Here is a 17142-nt window from a genome sequence, read left to right on the forward strand (position 1 = left end):
TGTCGTCGTTGGATCGGAGCCGGGAGAGCGCTTTGCCAGGTGTGCTCTCTCCGGCGAGCGCGGGAAATGGGAATGCCAGAGATTACAAAGCCTCCTAGACCCGCAATGTGATAATAGTAGATGTCGCAGATAAAGAGGTCAACATGTCATTGTCGAAAGAATTGCAGATTTATTTAAATTTACGTCGACTCCAAAAATCTAAATCTACATAACAAGAAAATAAGCCTTTGAGATAATAAGGTTGGATACACTGCGAGTTACATAATGTCAGCAAATAGCCTGCCATCGTTGCTACTCACATCTAAAGCCAGAATATAGACCAGACATGTCAAACTGGCGGCCCGCAGGCCAAATCCGGCCCTGACATGTGGAACACAAATTACTGAGTATGTCGAAAAGAAAAAAGTAAGTCTCTAACCCATTCCTGTGCGGAGTTATGATTATTTAAGGCGAGACACGGCAGGTGAAAGTATTGAAAGTACAAAATGGCTTATTTTTATATGACAATATGAAATGACGGAAAAATGGCAGCACATGTTTTCCTCATATTTCTATCAGTAATGTTCAGCAAAAGTTTCAAATTGATATCTCTATATTGCACTGCAGTGTCTCGCCTTAAAGGAACAGGCCACCGTTTTTACATACTGAGATATGTTCTTACCTGAGCTTTTACGAGTTCTTTAGGACCTGTCTGATCTTCACCCGTGCCTTCAGTCACGTAAACACAGCGCAGACGGCGTTAGCATTTAGCCTCTCCCTCTCTCCACTATAGCTCCAAAACAGGTCAAGATAGAAGTTACCAAGCGTGATAATACCAGGAGTAATTTGGCATCCGCACAGTAAAGTGAAGATTACTGCGCAGTAAAGTGAAGATTACTGCACGGATTTCGAACTACTCCTGGTATTATTACGCCTTACAATATAGTTCCCCTTTTTATCCGCTTAGAAAATCTACATTGTTTAATTTTGTGTAATTATACTTTGTAGTGGAACACTTCACGTAACCATATTTAAATAGGGAAAACGTGGAAGAGCTTGGTAGCTTCTATCTTGACCTGTTTTGGAGCTATAGAGGAGAGAGGGAGAGGCTAAATGCTAACGCCGTCTGCGCTGTGTTTACGTGACTGAAGGCACGGGTGAAGATCAGACAGGTCCTGAAGAACTCGTCAAAGCTAAGGTAAGAACATATCTCAGTATGTAAAAACGGTGGCCTATTCCTTTAAAGAGACTATAGGGATTCACCCAACTGCCTCTAAAATTCTGCACTCAAAAAGTCGTTACTTCTTCGGGTCCGAATTGCCGTTATGCACGAGCTTAATATAGAGACTGCAGTTACGTGTAAGATCCTAGGTGGCAGTAGTGAGTATAAAATGACCAACTTGTATCTAGTCTCTGTAAGGAAATAGCCAGAATGCTCATCTCAGCCACTAGGGGGCAACTAAAATAAAATAAAAACGAAAGAATTCCACACGTGTCCAGCAGGGGGCACTGACATAAGAGATCAGGATATGAACAGCATATTATAGCCATGTGGTAAATGGTCAGTCTGCGCCAGGGCAGCTGTGGCTACAATAGTAACTTACTGCCATCAAGTGTGGAGTGAATGAATAATGAATATGTTGCACTTTTAGAAACATGTGACACAGGCTGATGAAGTGCAGTAAGTGTAAACCACTGTTATTAATTAGGCCACAGTCCCCCCGACCCACCGTGGGGGCTGGATTTCGGCCCACGACCCAAACGAGTTCGACACATCACATTATAAACACACACCCCCTCTCCCCTTTCAAAGTGCTTGACCCTAGATGAGAATAGGAACCACATGCCAATATCGCTGCCACCATTTTGCTGAAGCCGACGTGGTTAGTGAAGTATTTAAGCTTCTCTCCATATCGTGGGCCGCCTCTCCCCGCGCCTCCCAGCTCCTCTTAGATTAAATACTCTTGCTTCGGCAAAGTGTACATTATCTTTACAGCGCGCGGGGTTGTTTTATTGCCCGACGCGTTCTACACAATCGCAGCCTCTAAAGTTGTCAGAGGGAGGACTTACGAGGCCTAATAACGGCGCTAATGAGCCATATCCCGCTTTACTTTCCCGTCAGCAGTCGTCCTGTCACACTGTCGCGCACTTCCCTTGATGGATGCGGCCTCGCGGGGGATAAAAGTGCTCAAAGGAGAGTGCAGTGGGTCTCCGGTCGGGGATTGCTGGTCCCAGTGCCTTGTGTATTGTCATGTGTTGACTTTTGTTGTCTTATTTCCTATCATCTGGAAATGGTTGGGAACTAATTCTGTCTAACCTCATTTTACTAATTATTTTACTCCTTTGGCTTGGACATGGACCACTCCTAAAATGAGATCTGAAATGTTGTTTTTTGAAATCCATTTAAGACCTGGAATTGGAAAATTGCTTTTTGGAAGATATACAAATGTACAATATTGAGTTTATCTCCAATGTTAAGAAATTCGGAAAAAGAAATGGGAAAATAGTTGCCAAATATGGGAGGAAATTGTCAAAAACTGGCAAAACATTGAGAATGAATTGATATTTTAAGATAATGTCAAAATTGATGTTTGGAAGATATACATTTACAATATTGAGTTTATCCCCAATGTTTAGAAATTCGGAAAAAGAAATGGGGAAAAGTGGAAACAAAATTGTAAAAAATAAATAAAATAAAGTAAATTGTGAAAAAAGGGGAAAAAAAGGAACATAGTTGCCAAATATGGGTGGAAATTGGGAAAAACTGGTGAAAATATGGGGGGGAAATTGACAAAAAAAATAGGGTAGGAATTGCAAAATATGGAGGAAAAAGTGGGGAAAGTATTGGGGGATTTTTTCAAAATAAGGAAGAAAAATTTGGAAAAAATATATTAAAAAATTATGAACTGTGGGGGAAACAAAAATTTAGACAAAAAGGAGGGTAAATGGTTTAATGTGTGTGTTTTATTCTGCCCTTTTGTAGTTTGTTCAGGACAATATCATTTTGAGTGACAAATCACAGTAAATTAAGTTATGTTTGCAGCACATTCCGCTTCATCACCATTATCGAGAAAGTCCCCAAAAATATTGAGAATTTCATTTTTATCAACATCCCCAACCACTTTGTTTTCTTAGTTTCTCTTCATTTCTCTTCCTGCAGTTGCTCCCGAGCCACATCCCAAACCCGAGCCTTCGTCGAACCAAGAGGAATCCATCGCCCTCTCTGGGTCCGACGACGAGGGGGCGGAGCTTCCTATAAATAACCCGAGACCACCCGGAGAGGACGAACAAGGCCTCGCTGACATACAAGATGGCCGCCTCCTTGACCAAACACAAGGTAATCCCCTCCTGCCGTCACCTGCTCTTCATATATGTGGAAATTGGCTGTGGCTGTTGTCACCTGCCGCATAATGCTGTTTAATATCACCGCTGCAAACCAATAAGGGGCTCGCCTGATTCCATATGGGGCTCGGGCAGTATTTTTATTCTTATTACTATTGGAAGTTTATTGGCTATTTCTGATCAGGGGAGATATTGAAATAGGCAAGAAGATAGTTCACATACTCCTTACTTTATGCCCACACAGAATGCCATGTTTGCAACTATATATATATTGTAATGTGTTATAATATAAGGCCCAGCCAAAAGGGAAAAGATTGTACCAAGGTTATTTTTTATGTGTAAAGACTCAGCCTTGTTTTTCCACTGTCAACGATTGAGTATTGACAGGTTGACAGTCCCCATTCAAAGGCCTTTTGTTTGCAAGCATGTAATTAGTCTTTATGGTGGTTGTCAGTGTGAAGTGAGCAGTTTGGAACATCCCTGGGAGTATTGGTGTTGATAGTAGGAGTCGTGTAGCAGCATACTCGAAGATTATTAGGCCAAGTCCTGTAGTACTCATTGTTTTTTGTTTTGTTTGCGATGTCCCCCTCATTCAAAGTTGCACGTTGTGTCCAATTTGCTTCTGAGAATAGAAACATTTAGGCCCGCCACGATAACAAAATCTAAAGCTTGATATATTGAGGCAGGAAAAGATATTATTGAAGACCTTATTATGCCACAGAAACTAACTCTAAAGGTTAAAAATGACAGTTAAAGGAACAGGCCACCGTTTTTCCATACTGAGGTTTATCGTTACCTGAGACCAAAGATGTTGTTAGCATTTAGCCTCTCCCAGCATGTTCCTATGGACCCAAACGGGGATGAGGTCAAGCGACCAAGCTCTTCCACGTTTTCCCGATTTTAATACAGTTACGTGAGTAGTTACACAATCCAAGTGTAGTCACTAGGGCTGAGCAATAAATGGAATTAAATGAATTCATGCTTTTAAAACAGACGATTTGAAAAAGCGACTTTCTGACGATCTGCTGCTTCACAAAGGCCGCGTGTTGTGTTTTATGAGGACGGTGGAGTTTTCTTTCCTCCGGTCTGCTCCTGTGCCTTTCTCTCACTCTGCTCTGAGCCGACCATTTTACTCCGCCCCTTTCCCTTGAGTCTCCATGGAGACGGTTGTCAATCACAGCAGAGGCATGAAGACGATAAAACTAAAACACTTGAAAACGCCATGACCTCCATTAAGAGGTTTCACTTTTGAGAGCAGACGAGGAATATCTAAAACAGAAATAACCAAGGTGCTACATGCAAGTTGGTGATTTTATGCTCACTACTGCCATCTCAGGTCTTATGCGTAACTGCAGCTTCTATATTAAGCTCGTGCATGACGGCACTTCAGACCCGAAGTAACAACTTTTTGAGTTCAGGATTTAAGAGGTGGTGAATAGGTTTGAGCTCATTCTACACATTAGGACATGGCTGGAACATGTAGGGGGATGAAAATACATAATTTTAACATTATTAAATTCCGTTTAGTCCCTTTAATGGGCCTAATTGTAGCGACATTATGAAATATTAATGAGCAGGACTCTGAGCAGTTTCCTCACATGAAAGATCAGGAGTCTTTTTAATCGTCCAAACTGAGTAAAAACATCGAGATTTTATTTTTTGGCCAGCCCTTGTAGTCACACAAAATTAGATACACATCAACTCGTCTAAGCTCAGGTAAGAACATATCTCAGTGTGGAAGAACGTGTTCCTTTAATCTCTGTTTGAAACACACTTGATCGTAAGAAATCCCATAGCAAGTAAGTAAAAATGTGTGACAGCCCTACTCATTCCTCTGACTGAATGTCGAGAAATGTTATATGCTCATATTTTTGGTTTGTGGTGTTAAAAATATAAGCATTCGATGTTTCTGGCGGCTCCCTGCATAGACACTGTAGGCGTATGTGTAGTAGTAATAAAGTAGATCTAGTAGCAGTATAGTAGACCTTGTGTTGACAGAATGATGAAAACCCAGTTCATTTCCGTCCCTATTTTCCTAAGTTCACTATAAAAATTAACTTTTTCAAAACATTACTTTGACACCGTGACTCACTCGCAGCTTCATGTCCTCAAGCAACCTCAGTCGCAAATAATTCAACGCCGCTTTCCCCAAATCTCAAAATATCTTTATGCAAATCACATCCCCGGTGATTGCGTTCTCCCTCCGCAGTGAAACATTTAAGCATTAATAAAGTGTAGAGGTTCGTAATTTCATAACCTGTGAATTCCCTTTCGCCAAATGATCCCGGAAACATTAAGCTTTACTCCCGTTGTCCACTCCCCGGTCCCCCACCAAACAAATTCCCAATTAGGCGCGGCGTAATATTGCAAGTAAAGACCTCTGTTACTGTACCCCCGTCTCCGAGGGATACGCAAAGCAATAAATTGGGCTAATTACAAAGAACTAATTACGCCGCGCAATATCATGAGCGGCTCCGGTAAAGTGCGAGGCTTGCATGGTCTAAGAAAAGCCGGTGACCTGGGTGTTGCTCCTGCAGATCCTAAAAGACACATTTAAGGTCAGAGTTAGGCTCGGGTTTTATGGCTTTAGGTGAGAGCAGATTTTGACTTCATTAATTATAGATAAATCCAGGACAGATGACTGCTTCTTGAAAACACTCTTATAAAGCACTTTTCTACCTTTATCAGGCCCAAAGTGCTTTACAGTGAGGACCCAGTCACCCATTCACTCTCTCATTCATACACTAATGTACGCACACACTGGAGGCAAGGCGGGTGAAGTGTCTTGCCCAAGGACACAACGACAGTGTGCACCTGCAGGAGCCGGGATTCAACCCCCCTGCTCTACCACCGACCCAATAATGTTAAAACTTAAAAGAAATGGTCATATTTTGATTTAAAACCCTGAAGAAAATCCCCAATGATTGCATTCTCCCTCCGCCGTGGAACATTTAAAGAGACTAGATGCAGGTTGGTCATTTTATGCTCACTACTGCCACCTCAGGTCTTATGCGTAACTGCAGCTTCTATATGAACCCTTTAATAGTTTGCTCAACCGTTTGGTAGAGCAAACTTTATCGACTCATGTGTTGTTTCTAATTCTGCCTATCGCTAGCACCAGTATAGGTTTGGGTTGGAATAGTTTGGACTGGTTTATGCTGGTTTAGAGCGGGTTTGGGCCGGTTCTGACCTAGTTTTTACCGGTTTAGAGCAGTTTTGGACTGGTTTGGACCAGTTTAGAGCCGTTTTAGACTGGTTTTGACCGGTTTAGAGCAGTTTAGACTGGTTTTGACCTTGTTTTGGACCAGTTTAGACCTTGTTTTGGACCAGTTTAGACCTGGTTTAGACCGGTTGAGACCAGGCTTGGACTGGCTTATGCTGGTTTTGGCAGGTTTAGATCAATTTTTTTTACTGGTTTAGAGGACGTTTGAATTGGTTCCGACCAGGTTTAGATCAGGTCTGGCTGGACTGGTTTGTGTTGGTTTAGATCAGGTTTGGACTGGTTTAAGGCAGGTAACTGAACTAAAAAAAATGGTTGTAGGGAGTAACATTAAAGGGTTAAGGCACTTTGGACCCGAAGCAACAACTTTTTGAGTGACAGTGCAGGATTTTAGAGGCGCTAGCTCACAGTTAGCTTTGCCTGTTAGCCTGTTAGCTTCTTCTTTGTGATTAGTGTGTATTGGTGACTCCGACCCGGTGCAGGTGAGCCCAGACCTATTCAGTTGTGGTGAACAGGTCTGAGCTCAGTCTACACATTAGGACATGGCTGGAACATGTAGGGGGAGGGAAATGCTTAGTTTTAACATTTTTAAACTCCGTATAGTCCCTTTAGGCATTAATGTTTCATGATATAGATTAGAGATTTAACCTCCTAATCCCCACCTGAACTGAGCATGTTTTCTCCACTTTGCTCCAACTTGGCTTAACCCAAATCTAAAAGCTTCTTGAAAAAAAGCATCAGAATAGCGACAAAAACAAGGATGAAAACACAATAAAAGAGAGACAAAAACATGACTAAACAGTGATGAAAAAGCCACAAAAAGTGACAAGAGGTTAAGAAATATTATGCAAAATCAACTTTAAAGCGCATATTACTATGTTGCAATCTTGTCCTCTCTCCAAAAACATACATGGAGCTGCGTTTTGACCAACTCACGCATCTTTGAGTAATCTTTGAGTAATCTTTGAGTAATCGTTGAATCTTCACCAGTGGCTTAAACCTTCGTTGCGACGGGAAAAAACCAACAGCTGAGCAAGAGGCGAGTTGGTGGGAGGGGCTTATGTTAGAATTCTATGAAAATCAGGAACTGTATATTGTTGTTTCAGTATTATATTTTCTAAAGTGTATGATGTGTTTGATATTAGTAGCAAATACCTGTGAAAAGCATAAAACCCCTTTTGTTTGTCTTTGCGATCTCTAATGACATGTTAAGCCCTGCCTTCACCACATGCTTTTAGATAATTAAACAATCTCCTTCAAAAGCGAGATAAAAATCCTTCTGACTTTTATCTGCGCCCCGGTGATTCCTGCCGCTGCCTTGAAAGTCCATTTAACTTTTAAGGGAAAATCTCTGAGACCTCTTAACAGGCAGGTTATCGGCCCCTATTAGCTTTTAACGTCTTTAGATCAATGTGCAACAACTCTCCCCCACTCCTCTCTCCCTCTCCGAAGCCCTGACATCTATTAGTGCCCGCGGATACTCGGAAGCTGCCAGCCTTCTCGGGTGCAGTCCCAACCGGTGCCGCTCCTCCCGTTGTGCTTTCTACCTGCCAAAAAAATAAATAAATGAAAGAAAGAAAGAAAAAAATCAAAGGTTAACACGCTTTTAAAAACAGCCCTTTTTAAGCCGACTGGAGCGCGGAGATAAAAGCTTCGCCGGCAATCACAAATGGCACCTCCGAAGAGCCACCGCTGGGCGCCATTTTGGCCCCGCAAGGGCCCCCTTTGGTTACTATGGCAACTGCTATTATCTATCTATACATCTATTTCAGTTTCACGACATCGGATCTGGAGGTGTCTTGCTTTGCGCCTTTTCGAAGAGCTCTGTACCTGAAAACCGCTACAGCCGTTAACGTCATAAAGGCAATTTTTCCGTCTAAACCTTTTGATTTTTTCTACCGTAAAACTATTATTATAGTAGTAGTATTATCCGGACCATGAGAAGAAAAAAAAACATATATAAGTCGCTCCGGAGTATAAGTTGCGCTAGCCAAAAATGCATAATGAAGAAGAAAAAAAACATATATAAGTCGCACTAGCCAGAAAATGCATAATGAAGAAGAAAAAAAACACATATAAGTCGCACTAGCCAAAAAATGCACTATGAAGAAAAAAAAACATATATAAGTCGCTCCAGAGTAGAAGTCGCACCAGCCACCCTTTCTTTCTGCTGCTCAATTACCGTTTTCTGCTGCATAGAGCTTGTAAACTGCAGAATATGACTTTCTCTTTCGGGGCAGACACTGGTACACAAGCCTAGAGCGCCCTCTTGTGGCTGTCAGTGTGAAAATAACAAACATGTGAATTTATATTTGAAGAAGAAAGCGATCCGAGGCACTCTGACTTGAATACAAATCCTTTTACATTACTGGGACACCACTAAACAACACTAAAAAATGTGAATTTATATATTGTAATACAATATAAGTCGCACCTGAGTATAAGTCGCACCCCTAACCAAACGGTACTCGAAGCCCTTGGTGAAGGTTACGGAGTCCCTAAGAGCAAGGAGGTCCAAATCGACAGACCCTTTGACGCCTTTTCTGTGTCTTTGAATCAATGTCTTGTCCGCTGGGTGCTGTGGTTTCCCCCATCAACCCAAAACATGCATAATAGGCAGTTTCTCCAGCTCGGCGCTCCTAACCATGACTCCTCATCATGTCATTATGTTGTGGCGAAGTGACCTGAGACTCTACCTCATCTTCCCTCCACTGAATGAAGCGGTGACGGACAGACTGAGGAGGAGCGATGGCCGGTGCTTTGAGGGGAAACTAATCTCAGCACAATCAAGCGGCGTGGGCGTCCCGACAACAGCGGCCCATTTGCCTTCTAAACCCCCCCCCCCTCTCTCTCTCCCTTCTTCCCCCGCCTCGACCGACAGGTACAGAAGAGCCATTAAAGGGAGCCTCTCCTGACCCCATTGGTCACTTTTATTGGACAACCGCGGTGATTCAAATTAAACCCACGCAGCAGGAGACGGATAGGTCCGAGCTGCGGAGTGAGAAGAGGGTTCATCCAGACTTTAGCCCTCCATTATAGTGTTGGGCCACAACTTTATGACCACTGGCTACAGGTTATCGCGTCACAATGGCACCTGGAGCAAGGAAGGAGCCATGGTGGTGAATAGGGCTGTCACGATAGTTACTATATCGAGCAAATGACAGATAAACATTACATCAGTTGATAATTCTGACATTTTTCTGATGTAATAATTTATTTTTTGCCCTAAGTAGGTTTTCAAACAAAGCTTCCCTGCCATTTTTAAGCTTTACATTTAACCTCTTAGCCCCCGCCGTAACCAAGCGCATTTTCTCCAGTTCAGCTTTACCCAAATCCATAAGGTCAGAGCCTATAGGCCAGTGTAACGCCTCATTTGAAAGCTAAGACCTACAAAACTCATCTAAATTGAGCTTTTTCGTCACGTTGTTGCCGCCTTGTTGTAATTTTTTGCCACTTTCATTGCTTTTTGTCACTTTTTTTGTGTTTTCGTCACGCATTTTCTTCACTGTTGTCACTTTTCTGTCGTATTTTCTGTTTTGTTTGCTTTATTTGTTGTGTTTTTGTTAATTTTTTGTTCTTTTTTGGAGGTTTTGTTGCGTTTTTGTCGTGTTTTTCTGTTGCTTTTTTGTCACCTGTTTTGTTGCTCTTTTGATCCTTTTATTTGGATGCGTAAACCTCCTCATTTACGTCTCCTTTTTGTCACTATTTCTTTTTTTAAAACATCTTCCAGATTCGGTAAAGTCGAGCTGGAGGCTAAGAGTTTACGAGGCCGTATATGATGTACAACTCTGGCATTTGTAGAAAGTGATGCTTTACAATTACAGGGTCCGGCTCTTGCTCTTTTGACGGTGAAGAAAGCCGTCCCTCCTCCCCCAGTGATCTCCTCTTATGACATTCACCGCGACTGTATATGAGAAAGACAAAGCCAAACGTGCATGACGGGCTCACGCTTTGTCAGTTCTTTTATTTGAACACAGACATTTACAGCCGATGTTGTGTTCACTGGCTGCGTTTTCTTCCCCCAGGTGGGATTACTATCATAAGTCTCTCTCCTTGACCTATCATGTCCCCGCGAACATATCTTTCATTTTTATGTTTGTCGTCCTCTCTGGAGCAATTTTCGAAAGGCTCCATGGTACACAGTGTTCTGCCGCTATATCTGCTTTCGCTCCGGGGCGGATCGGGGGCCACTTTGCACGACCAATAACATTTTGAGGGCTTTAGCGGCGGCTCGAGACAATTGCGATTCGCTTAATTGCGACTATTCCCGTCGTGATTTCTCTCGCTGCTCGAACCGGGACTGAACAACAACATTGCAGCCTCCGCCTATCTCAAAAAAGTGACAAAAAGTGATGAAAATGTGTGACGGAAACCCGACGAAAACCCGACAAAAAGTGATGAAAATGCGTGACAAAAACCCGACAAAAAGTGATGAAAATGCGTGACAAAAAACCTAGCAAAAGTGACAAAAAGTGCTGAAAATGCGTGATGAAAATCCAATAAAGACTGACAAAAAGTGATAAAAAAGTGCGATGAGAACCCGACAAAGTGATGAAAATGCGTGACGAAAACCTGACAAAAAGTGATGAAAATGCGTGACAAAAACCCGACAAAAAGTGATGAAAATGCGTGACAAAAAACCTAGCAAAAGTGACAAAAAGTGATGAAAATGCGTGACGAAAATCCAACAAAGACTGACAAAAAGTGATAAAAAAGTGTGATGAGAACCCAACAAAAAGTGATGAAAATGCGTGACAAAAACCCGACATAAAAGTGACAAAAAGTGATGAAAATGCGTGACGAAAACCCAACAAAAAGTGATGAGAATGTGTGATGAAAACCCGACAAAAAGTGATGAAAATGTGTGATGAAAACCCGACAAAAAGTGATGAAAATGTGTGATGAAAACCCGACAAAAAGTGATGAAAATGTATGATGAAAACCCGACAAAAAGTGATGAAAATGCGTGACAAAAACCCGATAAAAAAGTGACAAAAAAACTATGAAAATGCGTGACGAAAACCTGACAACCAGTGATGAAAATGTATGACGGAAACCAATGACCAACAACACTTTGAGGGCAATAGCGGCGGCTCGAAACATTTGCGATTGGCTTAATTGCGACCTTTCCCGTCGTGATTCCTCTCTCTGCTTGAATCGAGACTCTACAACGACGCTGCAGCCTCCCCTCTCTCTCTACACTGGTAATAAAAGCCGGTATCGTGCACAGCGCCTGGTATATTAGTTGTAAGCACTTTCCAGCCCGGATCGCCCGTTCGCTGCGGAGGAACGCGTGCTTTAAGTGGGGCATTTATACGATGGGGGCAATTCATCTTACAAAGCCGTCTTATTAGCCTGTCACTTACGCAGTATGAGCTGTGGCTTCAAAACAGCCCCAGGGATCTGTGTGTTATTTTACTGCCAGAGAGAGAAAACAGAGCCTAATTGGACTGAGTCATCTCAAGTTCTGTGCGCGGATCGAAACAAAAGACGAAGGGAAGGAAATATCGGAGATTTTTGGAGCTGAGATGTTTAGGGGAAAGTGCTCGGGGAAAGTAGCCGGGCAGCGCTGGTCGGAGTTATCAAATTAAGTATGGTTTTTGGAAGAACATTTAAGCAGTGTCACAAGCTTTGCAAATTCAGCAGCGAGAGAGAGAGTGGTGTTGTTGCGATTTGACTAATTTAAGTTTTCAATTAAAATGACATCCAATGGGCGGATTTTAAACACACCCAGGAGCAGATTTGAGGAAAGACTGAACTATTTACTGCCAAACTAATGTGAGAGACGTGCGATCGTGCATTTTAGGACCATTGACAACACGAGAAAGGCCTTAGCTTTCAAATGAGGCGTTACACTATAGGCTGTAAGCTCCAGTCAAGAAGCTTTTAGATAGACATTTAGCTTGGTTTACTCTACGGCAGGGATCACCAACCTTTTTTCAGCTGAGGCTACTTTAAGGGCATTAAAGTGATAGTCTGTAAGTTTAAATATTTCACAAATGTATTAGATTGTGTGTAATGGAGCGCCTGGGTCTGAAATTTAAGGTAACGTAAGTATTATTAAAGCCACACCGCGTAGAATTTTACCCAAAAAATAAAATTGAACCCCTCCTGGAAGCACCGCCTTAACGTGGTGGAGGGGTTTGAGCACCCGAATGATCCTGGAGCTCTGCTGTCGGGGGCGTCGTGCCCCTGGTAGGGTCTCCCAGGGCAAACAGGTCCTAGGGGACGGGTCAGACAAAGAGCGGTTCAGAAGCCCCTTATGAGAGACCAATAGGCCCGTTTAATCATGAGGCCGTCCTTATGTGGACCCACCACCTGCAAGAGGAGCCATAAGGGGCAGGTGCAATGTGATTTGGGCAACTCTAACAGCTGCCACCACGACCCGGAAACGGAAAAGTGGAAGAAGATAGATGGATGGATGAATGGATGAATGGATGGATGGAAATAAAATTTAAATACAAGCTTTTATTTTATGATAGATATTTTCGGCATTGAAAAATACCCCAAACAAACATGTGATTTTGCTGTGAGCGGCTCAGCTCTCCTAAGAGATGACATAACTTTACCGGGAGTAGGTACGTCAGCTCGTTTCCATGGAGATGTCGACTAAAGTCAGCAGAATTTGAGATTTGAACATTAGGTTAGGTTCCCATCCAAATCCATTCTTTGATTTCTCACTGCAGTAATAGCATTTTCTGAAATACATTTATCTGGACAAATGCACCAGTTTAAAGCAGTATTTAGCCCACTGTCATTACTAGATGTTACTTTTTATGTCATTTTAGCTGTAAAATTATTTTAAAAAATTCCTTTGAATGGAGTAAACTATCATGATTTGGGGGGCCCCGAGAGATTTTCTGATCAATAAGGGGTCCGCGATGTCCCGGACTTTGGGAATGGCTGGGCTCGAGGAATTGACAGTATTTTTCACATTTCAACAATTATTTGATTTCTGATTTGGGTTCCTCAAATTCATCTCGAGGGCCGGAGGTTTCATGATGGAGGGTCAGATTTGACGTGTCCTACCCCTGATTTATGGAATCAAACCCCTTCTTTCTTTGAGGCTCCATTTCTCCTCAGATCACTTGAAAACTAACAAGACTACAACTCCAAATGGTTCATAAATAATTTCTTTGTACAGCATAGAATCCTTCTGTCACATTCTCTCGAACGCGGTGCGAGGCTGGAGCGTTTTAACAGCTCAAAGCGAGTGCAAATTACCTTTATAATCTCGCCGTTTTTTTCCTTTAACAAGCTAAAACTTATAATTAGTCCAACTTTAGACTTATAGCTTTGCCTCCATGCATTCTTGGCTTCTTAAATACATACATACAAACTAAGGGACTGTACTGTTGAGAGGCTTTTTGGGACCTATGTACGTTTCACAATCTCGCCTACGACATGCGGGGAAAGTAGGCTGTCCAATTATTGATCTCACTGGCAAAACAAAGCAGAAACGATCAAACTTCCCCCTAATATCAGTTAATACTTGTCACCGTGAATGCCAAAGCTCGGCTCCATCAATAAATGCTGTAATTAAGAACAGAGAAATAAACAGCTGTAATGATTTTCTGTGATTTATGACTCGCCGTTTCAGAGACTGTCCACCAGACTCAAAATGACAGCCAGCAAACCAGCGCTTTCTAATTGGGACTTTTCCCCAAATGTAGTCCGGTTTTGGATTTGATTTAGACCCAGTGTCATCTAGTCCCCCTCATGTAGCCCCATTCGCGCTGGATTCAAATTACCAGGGGATGTTGGTAGTTTTTACGTGCATGAAAATGAGCCTTTCATTCACGTGTGTTGAACTAAAGCCATTTCTTTCCGCACAGTACGACGAACGATATCAGAGTCAAGTCTTCTCTCTCCTTTTATCTGTTCGCTCTGATACAGCCTCCTCCGACATCGAAACTTTGCACCAAACGCATCCAAACTTTCCCTCAGACCCTCCAGGTTGGTCTGTCTAACGTTGCCATGACAATGAGGGCGTAATTCCGGTTCTGTCTGTGTAACGTTGTCGTTTTTCTCTTTCTTTGCTGTTTAAATGGATCAAATTTAAACAGCTTTGAGAGCATGATTATATTGCTATAGCTTAAATGTGGACATAAATCCATCCATCTCCTCCACTTGTCCGTTGCTGGGTCGATAAATCACATTGCAGCAGCCCCTATGGCTCCTCCTGCAGGTGGTGGGTCCACAGAAGGACGTCCTCATGGTTCTATCCGGGCCTGTTGGTCTCTCATAAGGATCTTCTGAACCGCTCTTTGTCTGACCCGTCACCCAGGACCTGTTTGCCCTGGGAGACCCTACCAGGGGCACGAAGCCCCCGACAACAGAGCTCCAGGATCATTCGGGCAAGGACATAAGTAACTGGCAGAAATTCATTTGTCATCTGTGTTACCCTTATTGGAGGTGCTACTGGAAACAAGGAAGGGTCAAACAAGGAGGTATCCAGGCAAGCAACACATGCCTTCTGTCCATACTAGAAGACGAAGAAGAAGAAGATCTTTATTTATATAGCGCCTTTCACAGACATGGTCACAAAGCGCTTTACATGAGAGAATTGTACATTCACTCCATACTCTGTGGTGTAAACTACGTTTGTAGCTTCAGTTTCCCCTGAGGGAGACTCACCATCACAGAAGCGCCGTCGCGACTGCACACGTCTGCGCCAACAGTCCCTCTGACACCATCATTCATTCACTCACACACATCGTGTTATACATGTTTTTAGTGGTCGGGGAAACCGGAGTACCAGGGGGAAACCTACGCAGACACGGGGAGAGCATTCAATCTCCACACAGAAAGGCCCCGCCCAGGTGGAAATAGAACCCTAGCTGTGAAGCGAGAGCTCTAACCACTGCGCCACCGTGCCGCCGCTGTGTTCACTGGAGAATAAAACAGATTCACTGCTAAGCTCTTCCCAGAAGATGGTGAAAGACTGTTGTGGAGCGGAGAGAGCTGCGCAGTAGGAAGAGGAAGAAGGAGGTGGAGCTGATCAGTGCAGAACTCCACGCTCTGAAACAGGACAAACCCAGGAGGAGGCACTGTTTCAGAAGATCAGAGGAGACTGAAGGCAGACAGGTTTCCTCCGGGTGCTACGGTTTCCCCTACCTCCAAAAACATGGTGGTCAGGTCGGCCCACAGTGGCAAAGAACTTATTTACTTATTAAAACTTATTCACGCAGGTTAAAATCTTTCCAAAACGCCAACATGTGGATTTGCACGGGACAAAAATCGGGTGAATTTTCACTCCTCAAATTACTGACATGGCAGATTTGCACGAGCACAGAAAGGACTAATGTTTACTTTTTCACTGAAGTCCCCATGAAATCCAAACCTTTATATCTTGTCCCACCGCAGTCACCATAATTCTTGTTGTAGTGAAGGTAAAATCTCTCTCTTTGAAACCCAAACATTCCCCGACGGGTCGCTGCGCCCCCGTCCCTCCCGACACCTCGCCCCATTAGCGCATCAGTGGCTCCACTCGCCCCGTCCCTCCAGAGACAAACCCTGCCTTTTTTTTCTCCTCTTTTTTTTGGGGACAACTGCCCCGGCCGCGCTGGCTGATTTAAGGCCAGTATTATCACAGTGTTATAGGTCATTGTCTAAATGAGCCCCGCGCTCTCATTCCCACAGCGTGACCTTTCCTGGCAGCGCGAGCAAGTTGACATTAATGTCCCCGCTCCCGTTTTGCTCCGGCGAATCACCATTTCTCTCCACCCCGTTTGGTGACTTGTCATCTCATCCTCCTCTCTCTCTTTCTCCTCGTCTCTTTCTTCTTGCTTGTTGTTCCCGCGATTTCTTCACTAAAGTTGTGAAAAATAAATTGGGCGGTTTGCGGGCAGATAAATTGTCTCGTTGTGCAGGGAAGAGAGAGAAAAGAAAGAAGGAAAAAAAAAAAGACAAGTGGGTTTTGTTGGTGGGAGTCGAGATCAATAGCTGCATCATGTCTGTGTTTGTGGATGAAAGGTGGACTCGTGATCTGTGTGCACGTTGGAGACGGCAACAAAAAGACAGTTATTTTTTGATTTTCCCAATGTCATAGTTGGGGAGAGATTGGAGGCGCTGTTTCTTAACATTGATTCAACTCTTAAAGTGTCATGGTTCCATTCATGGACCCATAACATGCAGCAGATAAATGATGAATCGCCGCGTTTATCAAGTGTTTTTCCTCGTCTGTTGAACGCGATACTCACAGAACATTCCCTCGTGAAGAAACAAACAGGACCTGGTGGATTTCAACCGTTATTGACCGACGCCTTATTGAATGTCACGATTTTTCCTCATATCGTGTTACTTCTTTAACGATATTTCTGATACCGATACCCTAACGATACCTTTTTTGATACCTGTGCTTAAATATTTGTCATATAGAACCATAAAACAGATTCATAATGTGAATGTTTGCCTTTTCCTTTTGTATTATTTGTTTGAGGTGAAACTTCCTTTAACGACAAAAGGCCTGAAAAAACACTTTCACAGTTTTTCTTATTTATCCCCCATTTTTAACCAATTTTCCAAGTTTTTTCCCCCCAAATGTTCTATATTTTTTCCATATTTTTTTCAATTTTTTCTTATTTTTTCCCCCCACAATT

General features: G+C 42.9%; 1 protein-coding gene across 1 annotated transcript in view; it reads left to right on the forward strand.

Annotated features, from left to right (window-relative positions):
• The window catches only part of zranb3 (zinc finger, RAN-binding domain containing 3), a 161146-nt gene that overhangs the window by 87625 nt on the left and 56379 nt on the right, over positions 1-17142 (forward strand). The window contains exon 14 of the mRNA XM_079581858.1: positions 3140-3316. Coding sequence (XP_079437984.1) covers positions 3140-3316 — 177 coding nt within the window. The remainder of the gene's footprint in view (positions 1-3139; positions 3317-17142) is intronic.

The sequence above is a fragment of the Gobius niger genome (assembly GCF_951799975.1).
Source record: "Gobius niger genome assembly, chromosome: 23".
Classification (NCBI taxonomy): Eukaryota; Metazoa; Chordata; class Actinopteri; order Gobiiformes; family Gobiidae; genus Gobius; species Gobius niger.